Source organism: Geospiza fortis, unplaced genomic scaffold (assembly GCF_000277835.1).
Source record: "Geospiza fortis unplaced genomic scaffold, GeoFor_1.0 scaffold213, whole genome shotgun sequence".
In the NCBI taxonomy this organism is placed as follows: Eukaryota; Metazoa; Chordata; class Aves; order Passeriformes; family Thraupidae; genus Geospiza; species Geospiza fortis.
This window is the reverse complement of record NW_005054399.1, coordinates 1,722,729-1,734,563: the sequence shown is the minus strand read 5'-3', so window position 1 is coordinate 1,734,563 and position 11,835 is coordinate 1,722,729. Positions and strand designations below refer to the sequence as shown.

Here is an 11,835-nt window from a genome sequence, read left to right as displayed (position 1 = left end):
CAGTGGTTTAGATGTTGAGCTATTCAGAAGCCTGACTTCTCTGGCAAAGCTGTAAGTACTTGCTGTTCCCCCCAGTCCTCCCAGTGCCCCCCAGCGCGGCTGAGCTGGGCTCTGGCTCGTGTTGCACTGGTTTGCTTTGTTCTTGCCCCACCTCATCTCCCCAGCCCCACGTGCTCCTGTCCATGGGCTCCTTCCCTGAGGCCTTGAGCTGCTCACTCCAGTGATTTGGGAATTATTGGCATTTGGAGCTGGGCAGGGTTTGACCCTCTGTGCTGCTGGATGGAGAGGAGCTCAAGGCCAGAGAAGGACAATTATCACAAGATGTCTGTTGGTACTGGAAGGGACCTTAAAGACCTTAAAGTTCAACTTCCACTACCCTGGATTGCTTCCAGCCCTGTCCAGCCTGGCCTTGGGCAGTGCCAGGGATCCAGGGGCAGCCAGAGCTGCTCTGGGCACCCTGTGCCAGGGCCTGCCCACCCTCACAGGGAAAAGCTGCACTGACAAGGAAATTGCTTCTAACATGATGAATTTTTCTCTCTTTTACAGAGATATAAGCCACAACCAGATTTCTACATTAGAAGATGGAATATTTGATAATTTATTTAATTTAAGTGAAATGTAAGTTCATCTTTGTTTCCCAGTTCTTTATTTAGACCTTTCCTTGAAACATCCCTTCCTTTCCTGCTGGGGTGGGAGGCTGTGCTGACTTGGAGAGATATTGGGCAGGTGGCCACCCAAGCAGCTGCTTTTTGGGGTGTCTCCAGTTCCTTTCTCAATCTGTTGGGTCCTGTTGTCCATCAGTCCTGACCTCCTCCTGCTCTCTGCCTCTGTCTCCTGGTATCTCCAACCTCTGCTGTTGCCTTCTTGTCTTCCTGGCTTCTCTCCCACACCAGCTCTGCTGAGGTTCTTGTCTCTGCCCATGGTCGCACTGTCCTGTTTGCATGGTCACACCTTGGGCCTGGAGCATCCAGTGATTCCTGCAGCATGGTAGGTCCTGACTGACATGTCCAAGTCACTCGAAGAGGTTGTCCTTAAGTGATTTGAGTTTTCAGATGCCCTGCTGGCATCAGCTCCACACACAGCTCCAGCTCTGTCCTGCTCACAGCTGAGTGCCAGAGGCTGTGACTTGGATCAACCTTCGCTGCAATTAAAGTTTCCCTCTTTTCATTGAGCTGCCACATGGAAAGATTATCATTGACTTTGCATTTCTTTTTTTTGACAGATGAATTTTATTCTCTTAGCTATTTTTTAATGGGCTGTAAATAGTCTCCCTGAGCAGGAGAGGCTGCCCTCATACCCTGGGGCTCTTGCATGGCAGATTTTTTTAGATATATGATTGTGTCTGTCATTTGCTTCTAATTGCAACAATTATTTGTAGAGTTAAAAAAGTACTTGGAGTACTTGCCTAATTCTAGCCTCTAGAAAAATCACGTTAATTATTGCTTGATTCCCTATTCATTAACTCCTCTCCCAGTTATTCCAAAGCCTTTCAGTGGAGTGGCACAGATGGGAACAGGGAGGGCTCGGCACACTGCTGTAATTAAGGCTTAGCACATGTCACATTAATCCCTAACTTGTTCTGATCTCCCTCTGACAGAAACTTAAGTTGGAATCCATTTGTTTGTGACTGCAAACTGTCCTGGCTGCCCCGCTGGGTGGAAGACAGGAAAGTGAGAGTCCTTGAGGCATCAGACACCAGGTGTGCCCACCCCCCCGAGGTGGCCAACCTGTCCCTCTTCGATGTGCTGGTCCTCAATGCCTCCTGTGGTAAGGAGGGGCTGTGATGGAGCTGGCTGAGTGGGAGTGGGGGGCTCAGGGGCACCCGGGGCCTCCTCAGACCTCCAGTGACCAGTTCTGATCTAATTAATCAGGTGTTGGTCACACAGGCTGTGCCCCAAGGACCGAGGCAGCCACAGCAGGGCTGAGATTAGCCCTGACCACAGAGCAGAGACCCCAGGACTGGCTCTGGGACCTGCAGCCCCAGGCTGTCATTCTCCCGGGGTTTGAACAGGCTCACCTCCAGCACTGGAACCTCATGGGAGGTGATGGCACCTGAGGACATGCTGAGCTGGCAGGGCACCACTTTGGGAGGGAATGAACGCTGCCCTGATCTACAGCCCCCTGCTCCAGGGGCATTTTACTGACTGTTCAACCAGGAGAAATGTCAGGCAGTGATTCCCTGGAAAAGGGAGAGCCCTAAGGAAACTAATCCTGCCTGGATGCTCGGTTATTCTGGAATAAGAGAGAGGGAGGAAGAGCAAGGGCTCCCTGTGGCAGGCAGCAGGTATCTCCTTTAATTTGGGGCTGTGTGACAGGAGGATGCAGGGATGAGGCTGAAGGACCCAGCTGAGGCTGGTGGGAGCCAGCTGAGCTGCCTGGTGAGGCACGGTGTTCCCCAGGACCAAAATCCAGGTGGTGGTTGTTCCTTCTTCCCCAGCAAAGCTACCCCAGCTTGCAGCATCTTGCAGGAATTATCAAAGGGGAAAACACTTGGCGCTGTTGCTGCTCTTGATAATTAGTTGTTCCCTCTTGAACTACTTTAAGCCAGTGTGGAAACAATAATGTGAGGCTGCCTTCTGGGTAATTCAGTGTAATGGGAGTAGGCTGGGACAGCGTGCCAGCTCCTGACAGCTCTCAGTGACCAGCAGGGGATGAAGAATGGCCAGGCTGGTGGTGGAAAACAGAGCAGTTCCCGTGCCGTGCTCCTCTCCGGGGACTGCTCTTAGGAGAAGTGGCTCAGCATTTGCAGGAAGGCCGTGGAGGAAGCTGGACAGCTGGATGGGTTTGATCTGGGAAGATCACACGGGCCTGGAGCTGTTGACATGTTTGGGGGAGATGTTGTAGCAACCAGCAGCAGCAAACGTGGCCGGGCCACGTGGGCAGAGGGCGAGGGAGAGAGAGGCCCTGCCTGGGTGTTTGTGGCAGGGGAATGTCCCAGCCCTGCAGGCCGAGGGACTGAGCTGTTCCTCTGGGCCTGGCTCTGTGTCCATGTGTGTCCCTGCTTCCTGTCCCAGCACGTGTTGTTCCCGTGCACCCTTCCCGTGGGCATCCCTGCACCTGGGCCTGCCACTGCCCTCCTCTGCAGCTCCACATTTTCCTGCAGGGAGGGAGACTCTTGGCTCTCCCCATGGAGGAAGGTGCCTCAGGGAGTGGGTCTGGTGGAGGGTCCATCAGTGTCTCCCCAGTGTGTCACTGCCCAAGGGTGTTTGGGTTTGGGTTTGCTTCTGGAGGTCCCAGGCAGCACATTCTGCACTGACCAAGCCAGGGTACCACCAAAGGACATCCTTTTGTCATGTTCTCACTTGGCAACGAGTCCTGTGGGCTCCTCTGAGTGTGAGACTCAGTGGCTCCATGTCCCATGGGAGTGTCAGGCTCTCCAAAGCCCTGTTTTATTTACTGAGTGCTGCTGCTCCATAAATCTGTGTGACTGGCTCGTTATTTCTGTCATCACTAATTAGCATAAAGAGTTTGGAAACTGTTGCTGGGGGATTAAACACTTCCCAGGCAAGTCTCAAAAAGGAAACGCTCAGAGTAGGAGCTGAGCAGGAGAATTCCATTCCCAGGAGTGTGGGGTGGTGCTCTTGGAGGGTCCCACCAATCCATGGCATCCCAGAGTCTGTTTTGCAAGAGATTTTCTCTTCTGTCCTGCAGGAGCTCAGTACATCACGTGTCTGACAGGAAACTACACCGAAGAAGCTGAGCTTGTCATCCTCTTCACATCTGTGCACCCTGGGAACCTCACTGAGGAGACCTGCAGTGCCCTCTGTTACTCCCAAGACCAGGAGTATGGGGCTTTCAGCCCCCAGGGGCAGTGTTTGTGTGGAGCTGCCCACGGAACGAACTCTTCCTCCGGCTGTTTGCCATTTTGCACTGAGCATTTGTCTGGGCAGGGCTGTGGTGGCCCCTCGCTCGTCCCCTCGCCCTTCCAGGCGCAGCTGCCTGTGTCCTTCACGGGACTGCAGCCCCGCTACAGCCTGCAGCAGCCCGTGCTCTTCAATGTCAGTATTCCCATCGCCGCCAGCACTTTACTGTGGGACTTTGGGGACCGCAGCGAGGTTCTCAACACCACTGCACACTCGGCTGTGCACAGCTACGCCTTACCTGGCCGCTACAACGTCACTGCCACCCTCCTGCTGGGCACCAGGCTCCTGCAGGAGCAGGCAGAAATTGAGTTGGTGGCTTCACCCCAGCAGCTGGAGCTGCTGTGTCCTTCCCTGGTGGTGGCCAACGAGAGCCTGGACATCCGGATCCGCAACAGAGGAGGCACGGGGCTGGCTGTGCTCTACGGGATCACTGCGGGGCCTGGAGAGCTGGCCAGGGGTGAGCAGGGCTTCCAGGGGCTGGGGCAGGTGGCTGTCTTGGTTTGGAAAGCCAGGGGCCTGCTAAGGAAGGCAGGAGCCTCCCCTGAAATGGAGAATGGAATCCCTCCACACCCCTCTGAATTGCTATAAATTTTAAATTAAGGGGCTCTCAGGCAAAAATATGGGAGCAGGAAATAACAGTTCTTTAATAGTGAAGGAAAAAAATAAAAGGATAAAATAAACAATGCAGTACACTAGAACAACACTGACAGAGTCAGACAGCTGCTGTTCCTCTGGGGAATCCTGTGGAGAAAAGCCGTGCTGGTGTTCCAGAATCTCCAGATTATATCCAGTTAGGAATGCTTGGCTCCTCCCTCTGGGCGGAGCATCTCCCGATGGGATGTTATAGTTCTTATCAGTCATGCACTGATATTCAATAGTCTGTTATCAGCAGATGTCCCCTCCAGAGGGAGGTATGAATGTGGTCACTCAAAGAGAGAGTAAATGGCTCACTTGACAAAAGATAATTTGCCATACAGATGGTAATGGAAAACATCTTGCATGCAATCTGGAACAGCGGCACTGGCTCCTGGGTTCCCTCTGCCTCCCCTCCCAGTGAGGGTGGCTCCTCTGGCCATGCTGGCTCCCTGGCTGAGCGGTGTTCTGCGCTTTAACAGCGATGGTGGGGTTTGTTGGCTCCAGGGCTGGCACATTCCTGCAGCCTCTCTGCCCAGGTTGCGTTGGGCTGTGTGGCCCACAGAGAGGACATCACCCCTGTGTTCTTTCTGCAGCAGTTCACCCCATGTGCCCCCCTGAGGGCCTGGTTTTCCCAGGGAACAACCACTGCTACCAGCTGGTGGTGGAGAAGGCGGAGTGGCTGGAGGCGCAGCGGCACTGCCAGGAGCTGGGCAACGGGGACCTGGCCTTTGTCAGCAGCCCCGACATCCAGAGCTTCCTGGTTGCTCATGTCATCAGGTGGGTGAGCAGGGGAGGGGCTGGCATCACCTGGGCACGGGTTTTGGCTTCCTGAGGGCAGAGGGATCCGGGAATGAGGAGATGGTGGGGGTGAGGCTGCTGAACAGAGAGGGGGAACGAGCAGAGCTCGAGCCCTTCTGGACTTGGATTCTTTCCTTAAAGGCTGGGGAGGGAAGCAGAGGAATGAGGCAGAATCACAGCTGGGAATTGAGAGATTGGTGGGCTTTGTGTGCCCTCTGTTTGTGCCTGTGCGTGCCTCTGAAATGTGAAAAGGGATCCTGTGCCCTTAGACATGGCTGCAGCCCAAAGCCCAGCCCTTTCCCCTCCTGTCTGTCACCCTGGGAAGCAGCAGTGCTCCTCTCCAGCAGCATCTGTTCCACCTCAGCACTGGCCTTTATAAACAGAGAGTGCTGCAAGTGTCAGCCTTTGATTAAATCCGCCCCTCGGAGCGCCCTTTCTCCAGCCAGCCGTTCCGGGGGAGGGAGGACAACCAGGAGAGCTCTCAGGGCCTGACAGCCCTTGTCAGCACTCCCAGCTGCAGCTGTGGGAGATGGGCTCCTCACAAACACATCCCAGAAAGCACATGGAAGGGAGCAGCTGCGTGTGACGTGGGCTTTGAGTGCTCCGGCTCCAGGGCGGGCAGCTCCTTCTTCCCAAACTGTACCGCTGCCCTGTTCCCTCACATGGGGCTGCATCCTCACATTGCAAACATGTTCCCTGCTCTGGGCAAGGGAGGCTGTCCCTCAGTGGGTGAGGAGCTGGGCATGGGGATGTGGCAGGGAGCTGGGCACGGCTGCTGGGATGTGGCAGGGACCTGGCCATGGCTGCTGGGATATGACAATGAGCTGGGATGTGGCAGGGAGCTGGGCACGGCTGCTGGGATGTGGCAGGGACCTGGCCATGGCTGCTGGGATATGACAATGAGCTGGGATGTGGCAGGGAGCTGGGCACGGCTGCTGGGATGTGGCAGGGACCTGGCCATGGCTGCTGGGATATGACAATGAGCTGGGATGTGGCAGGGAGCTGGGCACGGCTGCTGGGATGTGGCAGGGACCTGGCCATGGCTGCTGGGATGTGCAGGAATCGCGTGTGGAGCTGCTGGAACCACCAGGCTGTTCCCCAGCTGCTGCCCCACAGCCTCTGCTCCCCAGCCCCCTCCAGCCCATGTGTTTATTTTATTTATCCATGCAGATAAACACGAAGGAGGCAGCTCCAGGATGTGATTTCCCTGCTGATAAAAGGCGAATGGGCCGAGCTGCAGGCTTTTGGAACATGCAGCTTCTTCCATGGTTTCTGATGGGAAGATGGCAGAAGCAGGAGGCTGTTTCCCATTAGGGCACTGGGCAGGTCTCCTCTGCTTTGCTGGAGTGGGATGGCCTCCCCATGTGCTCAGCTGGTCCCTCCCTGCCTGCAGAAGCAGAGGATGGGACCATCCAGGGGACCCCACTTTCTGGGCAGCACTGAGAGCCCCTCTGCCTTCCAAGCCTCCCCAGCCTTGTTCTGCTTCTCCTGCCCCAGCAGGGCAGCTCAGTCCTTCCCCAGGGGCAGAGGAGAGCTCACATCTTGCTTTTAAAAAAGGTTGTTCAGAGCCCTCCTGTTTCCCCTGCAGTGGAATGGGCTGGGCAGTGGGGCAGGGTGGGAGCCAGCCAGCAGCTTGTCTTTTAGTTATTCCTTTCTTTCTTTTTGATTTTTTTTCCCCTAATGACTTGCAGTTAGATCATAGCTGGAATTAGAAAAGGAAAATCTCCCCTGAGTTTTCCTGATGGCAGCAGGCAGGCGGTTTCCTACCCTGCTCTCCCTCATTCCCTGCCAGTGGTTCAGGAGCAGAACACAGCCCTTATTTATTTTTTAATCTCATTTGCAGTGAAAACTCCTGATTCATGGAACAAGTTATTTTTGTCATCATTTTTCAGCATGACCTCATGAATCATTTCATCTGGCCTGAGCCTGGGGGTGGAGAGGCACCAGTTAGCACCAGTTATCTCCCCAGTCTGCCTTGCAGGGCTGTGGTACCACCCTGGGAGCACTCTGGGGCAGGCAAGGGCAGGCCTGGATTGATTTCCACCTACAGGAGGGAGCGTGGAGGAGCTGAGAGCTTGGGAGGGTGCAGGGTGTTAATATGGAGAAGTTAATAGAAGTTAATATGGAACAAATGCCTCCCTTTCTGCTGGGTGAGATTAGAAATGGCTCTCCAGGCTCTTTGTGGCCATGAGAGACCTCTCAGCACTTTCCACCAGGGTGTCTGCTGGGACTGAGCCAGTTTCCAAATGGGGCAGGGACATTTCATCTCCTAAAGGAGCCTGGCAGTGTGTGTGGGGTTCATCTGCCTGCAGTGCTCCAGCTCTGCTTGTGCCCTCTGGCTGCTGCCTTTCCATGGTGCCTGAGGAGCTCATCTTCTCCAGGAGCTGCATCCAGGAGAGCTCCCAGACCTGGCACTGCTGAGCTTTAATCCTGCACTGGGGCCAGCCCCACCTGCAGGGGAGAATGGGCTGGGGGTGAATCCCCCAGGTGTGCGCAGGAAAAGCACAAATTTCCTGAGGGATTCAGCTTTCCCAGGCAGGTCTGTGTGACCAGATCCTTCCTCTTGGGTGGTGACTCAGGGCAGAGGCTGGGAGGGACATTTGGTGACAGAGAGCAAGTCAAACTGAGCCATGGAATCATGGAATGGTTTGGGTTGGGAGGGATATTAAAACTCACCCAGTTCCACCCTTTTCCATGGGCAGGGACACTTTGCGCGATCCCAGGTTGCTCCAAACCCCATCCAGCCTGGCCTTGGACGCTTCCAGGGATGGGGCAGCCACAGCTGCTCTGGGCACCCTGTGCCAGGGCCTGCCCAGCCTCACCAGGCTCTTGGGGCAGGGCTGGGACGGCTGGAGGAGAGCAGTGCTGGGCTGTGGAGGGGCAGTTCCTGAGGTTCTGCTGGTACAGTGGATACTGAAACCCTTCAGTAATTAAAAGGCTCCATGAAACGCAGCCCATGGCACCCCGATGGAGCTGCTGTTATTTTGTTAATATTTTTAGCGAGAACCATAGATGGCAGCTGTCCCAGCTCTTTCTAATACTCATGATTTCCTGAAATCCCCCCTCCCCCTTCTTTCTTTTTTTTTTTTTTTTCCCTTTTTTGCAGGAGCCTGGATGTCTGGATCGGATTCAATGATTTTGCAAGCTCTGGAGCGCAGCAGAGAGGGGAAGGATTTAATCTGGAGAGCTGTCAGAACTGGCTGCCAGGAGAGCCCCATCCCTCCAACGCCGACCACTGCGTGCGCATGGGCCCCACGGGCCAGTGCAACACCGACCTGTGCATGGCCAAGCACAGCTATGTCTGCGAGTACAAGCCACCAGGTGGGCTCTGCTGCTGCCACCAGGGCTGGCTGGGGCTCCCCTCCCTGCCACTGGTGTGGAAAAAGAGGGAAAAAGAGGGAAAAAGAGGGAAAAAGAGAGGGGTGCATGGAGAGGCTCCTCCAGGGCGTCACCACAAAACAAGTGTGACTCGCAGCAATATTCCCAAACTCAACTTCTAGAAACCCAACTTCAGCCCAAAATGAAGAGTTTGGCTTACTCCAGTCTTTGCCGCGAGCAGGAGGAGAGAAGGGAGCAAAGTTCTGAGGCAAAGCACTGGAAATAGCTTTTCCCTCTTATTTGAGCAATCTCTGCTGCTGCCAGGATCTGAGGCCGTGCTGCTGCCTTGGTGGCTTGGTGTCCTTCAGTGTGTATTTTGGGAGATGTTGGGGTGGCTCAGACGTTGATTAGGTGAGGTGTGATGTGCTGTGCAGGTTTGTGGTTATTCAGCTTTCCAAATCTTCCACACAAGTAAGAAAGAGAAGTAGGATGGACGTGAAACAGGGGAGAAGGTTTATATAAGAAGGAAAAGCCATGGCCAGAGGGGCAGCATCATCTGGCCAGTCCCCAGAGAGCCAGCAGTGTTTGCCACTGCTGGAAACCAGTTCGTCATGGCCACATTGCCCAAGAAGTCCAGGGGCACAGGGAGGATGAGAAGGTGCACCTGGTACTCAGAAATTCCAAGCAAATCATTACTTGTTGGAAGGAAGAATTGCACAGTTCCTAGAAGTCAAGATTGCTGAACGTTGCAAATGAAAATGTTATTTGGGCTGGATGAGCGAGAAATCAAGATCCTTGTAAGGAGAAGGAAGATACAGGATTATGGAGCTGCTGCTCTCCCGAGTGGTCCAAGCCCTTTGCAGCTTGACAGGGTGGAGGGAATGGCCTCAGGCCCTGCTGAGTCTCACAGCTTTGTTCCAACATTTCCTTTGTGAGCAGGAGTTCTCCTGAACGCCGAGAACTTCTTTGAAGGAGATGCTGAGCTGGCCGCGCACGAGGCCCTGAGGAGCGTGAGCGAGGCCGTGGCAGCAGAGCCGTGGCAGGCTGAGGAGGTGAGGTGGGTCTGCTCCTCCTGGGCTGCCCAGGGAGCCCTGGGCACGCGGGCAGGTGAGAGCTGTGCGTGTTCTGCAGGTGCTGGAGTTCCCAGAGCTGCGCTTCAGGCACCAGGGCTTCCTCACTGCCCTGGAGTTCGTGGCACAGGAGCTGCACCAGCCCGTCCAAGTGAGGTTCCAGCTGCACAGACTGGTGGACAGAGAAGGTGAGGATGCTCCTCAGCGCCTGTGGGGCTGTTGGTGGTGACTCCATCAAACTGGGGCTGGCCTTGTGGCCTCTCTGCTCCTCTGACCCTTAAAGGCTCAGAGGTTTGGTTCTGTTTCTGGAGATCAAAGTGTGGAACCCACAGCCTTGGATCCCACACTTTGTGTGGTTATCCTGGAGAAAATAACAGAGGGAGAAACCTCTCTCCATGCATGAGGAGAGTGTGAGTGTAAGGACCATGTGGAGAAGCTCATTAATCTTCTGAGCTGTACTTTCTGCTTTGTGAAGACACATGTCAAACGGGAATGTGTTCTGGTCCATCTGGCCCCACGGGTTAATGAGGAAGAACATTTTCCTGAGCCCATTTCTTCCTGATGGATGAGATAATCTAAAAAGCCTTTTATTCCTTGTACAACAGCTCAACAGTCACAGTTTTGGCAACAATTAATTCTGCAGCAGAATGTTTGTTGTAGCCGTGGGGTTGGCTGGTTACAAAAGGATCTTTTCTGACACTGACAAGCTGATACTTTGACATGGAAACATTAACTTCAGAAAAGTTGCTTAATGTGTTTTCAATGTCAAGGCCAGCTCTTGCTTTCACTTGGACTGGCTTTTGCTGTAGCACAGATCCTTTCAGATTGCAAATTGGTACGTTCTCACTGGATAAAAGATAACTTTGGGTTTAATGATCTTGGTGGATTTTTCCAGTAAAAGAGGACATTTATGTAGCAGCAGGATGTGCTGCAGTTGCAGCTTTTGCTAAGAGTGGAGCCATCACCAAAATGGAAAAAAGGGTGAATTATGAGCAGAGGAGTGCATTAATAGTGTTACTCACCAGAGTGGCTATCACTGATTTCTCTTTCACTTCTTCCAGACTACCAGGAGGAAAACAATGCCACAGAACCATTCCCCAGTGCTCAGGATGATGGGAACTGGACCCTGCTGGAGTGTCCTCCTGGTTTCCAGTGGTGTCCTTTGACAAATCTGTGCTCATCCCACAACAGCTGCTGCAATGGGACCGAGTGTGCCAACAGCTCCTTTGGCAGCAGCGCTGCCCCCGGGTCCCTGCAGCCCAACAGCAGCCAGCCCAGCTATGAGCTCCTCAAGGAGTTCCTCTTTATGGTGCCAGCTGGCCCCTCTTCCCAGTACCAGGTCAGTGGTTACTGCTGGGACCAGTGGGTGCGTGGGGCAGTTTTCTCCTGGGGGTTTGGGTGAGTTTGGGTTGTTCCCCTGTGGCAGATGGAGCCGCTCGAGTCCATTGGAATGAAGGGAGGTGCCCAGTGGCACAGGGGCCATGGGCTCCCTGCAGTCCCCTGCTGTGCCTGGCATGCTGGAAGGTGTCCCTGCCCATGGCAGGGGGTGGAACAGGATGGGTTTTGAGGTCCCTTCCCACCCAAAGCATTCCATGTTTCCATGACAAGGCTGTGCAGATTCCACAGGCTATTCCCATGGCATTAACACAGTGCAGATGGAGCATAAAAGCTGATTTCCCTGCTGGCACATTTGATTCAGAGAAGCCAAGGAGGATGGAGGGGTGACAGGTTTCCCTGTGCTGTGTTAGGATCTGCACCTTTTCTGTTGGTCCCACCTGGCAGGAAATCCAGCATTGTGCCCAGGCAGGAGCTGGCTGCTGACTGCTCTTAACGTGAGCCATTAACCCAAACCCCTCTCCTCTCTCTCTGCAGGTCCCATTCAGCGATGAGAACATCTTTGTCAGGCCTGGGGACGTTTTCAGCATCCAGCACAATGCAGCCCCGGGCTCGTTCCTGCAGTGCCAGCGCAGTGCCACCTCCGTGGCCAGCAGGAACTCCTCTGGGTGGGCACTGGGGCCGTCCCCCAGCCCCGTGGGTGCCCCCAGGGTGTGCTCCGTGCGGGTGCGCTACGCTGAGGAGCAGCTGGTGCCACTGCTCGGCCCCAGGAACGCGGGGCTGGAGCAGCCTGGGCACTACAGGCTCCCTGCCCG

General features: G+C 54.6%; 1 protein-coding gene across 1 annotated transcript in view; it reads left to right on the top strand.

The window, feature by feature from the left end:
* Positions 1–11,835, top strand: part of PKD1 (polycystin 1, transient receptor potential channel interacting) — a gene marked incomplete at its 3' end in the record, with an annotated part of 46,236 nt that overhangs the window by 912 nt on the left and 33,489 nt on the right. Inside the window, exons 2-11 of the mRNA XM_031061073.1 lie at positions 4–51; positions 547–618; positions 1,598–1,767; positions 3,652–4,320; positions 5,093–5,276; positions 8,404–8,618; positions 9,555–9,667; positions 9,747–9,873; positions 10,747–11,024; positions 11,558–11,823. Of these exons, the coding sequence (XP_030916933.1) occupies positions 4–51; positions 547–618; positions 1,598–1,767; positions 3,652–4,320; positions 5,093–5,276; positions 8,404–8,618; positions 9,555–9,667; positions 9,747–9,873; positions 10,747–11,024; positions 11,558–11,823 (2,142 nt within the window). The remainder of the gene's footprint in view (positions 1–3; positions 52–546; positions 619–1,597; positions 1,768–3,651; positions 4,321–5,092; positions 5,277–8,403; positions 8,619–9,554; positions 9,668–9,746; positions 9,874–10,746; positions 11,025–11,557; positions 11,824–11,835) is intronic.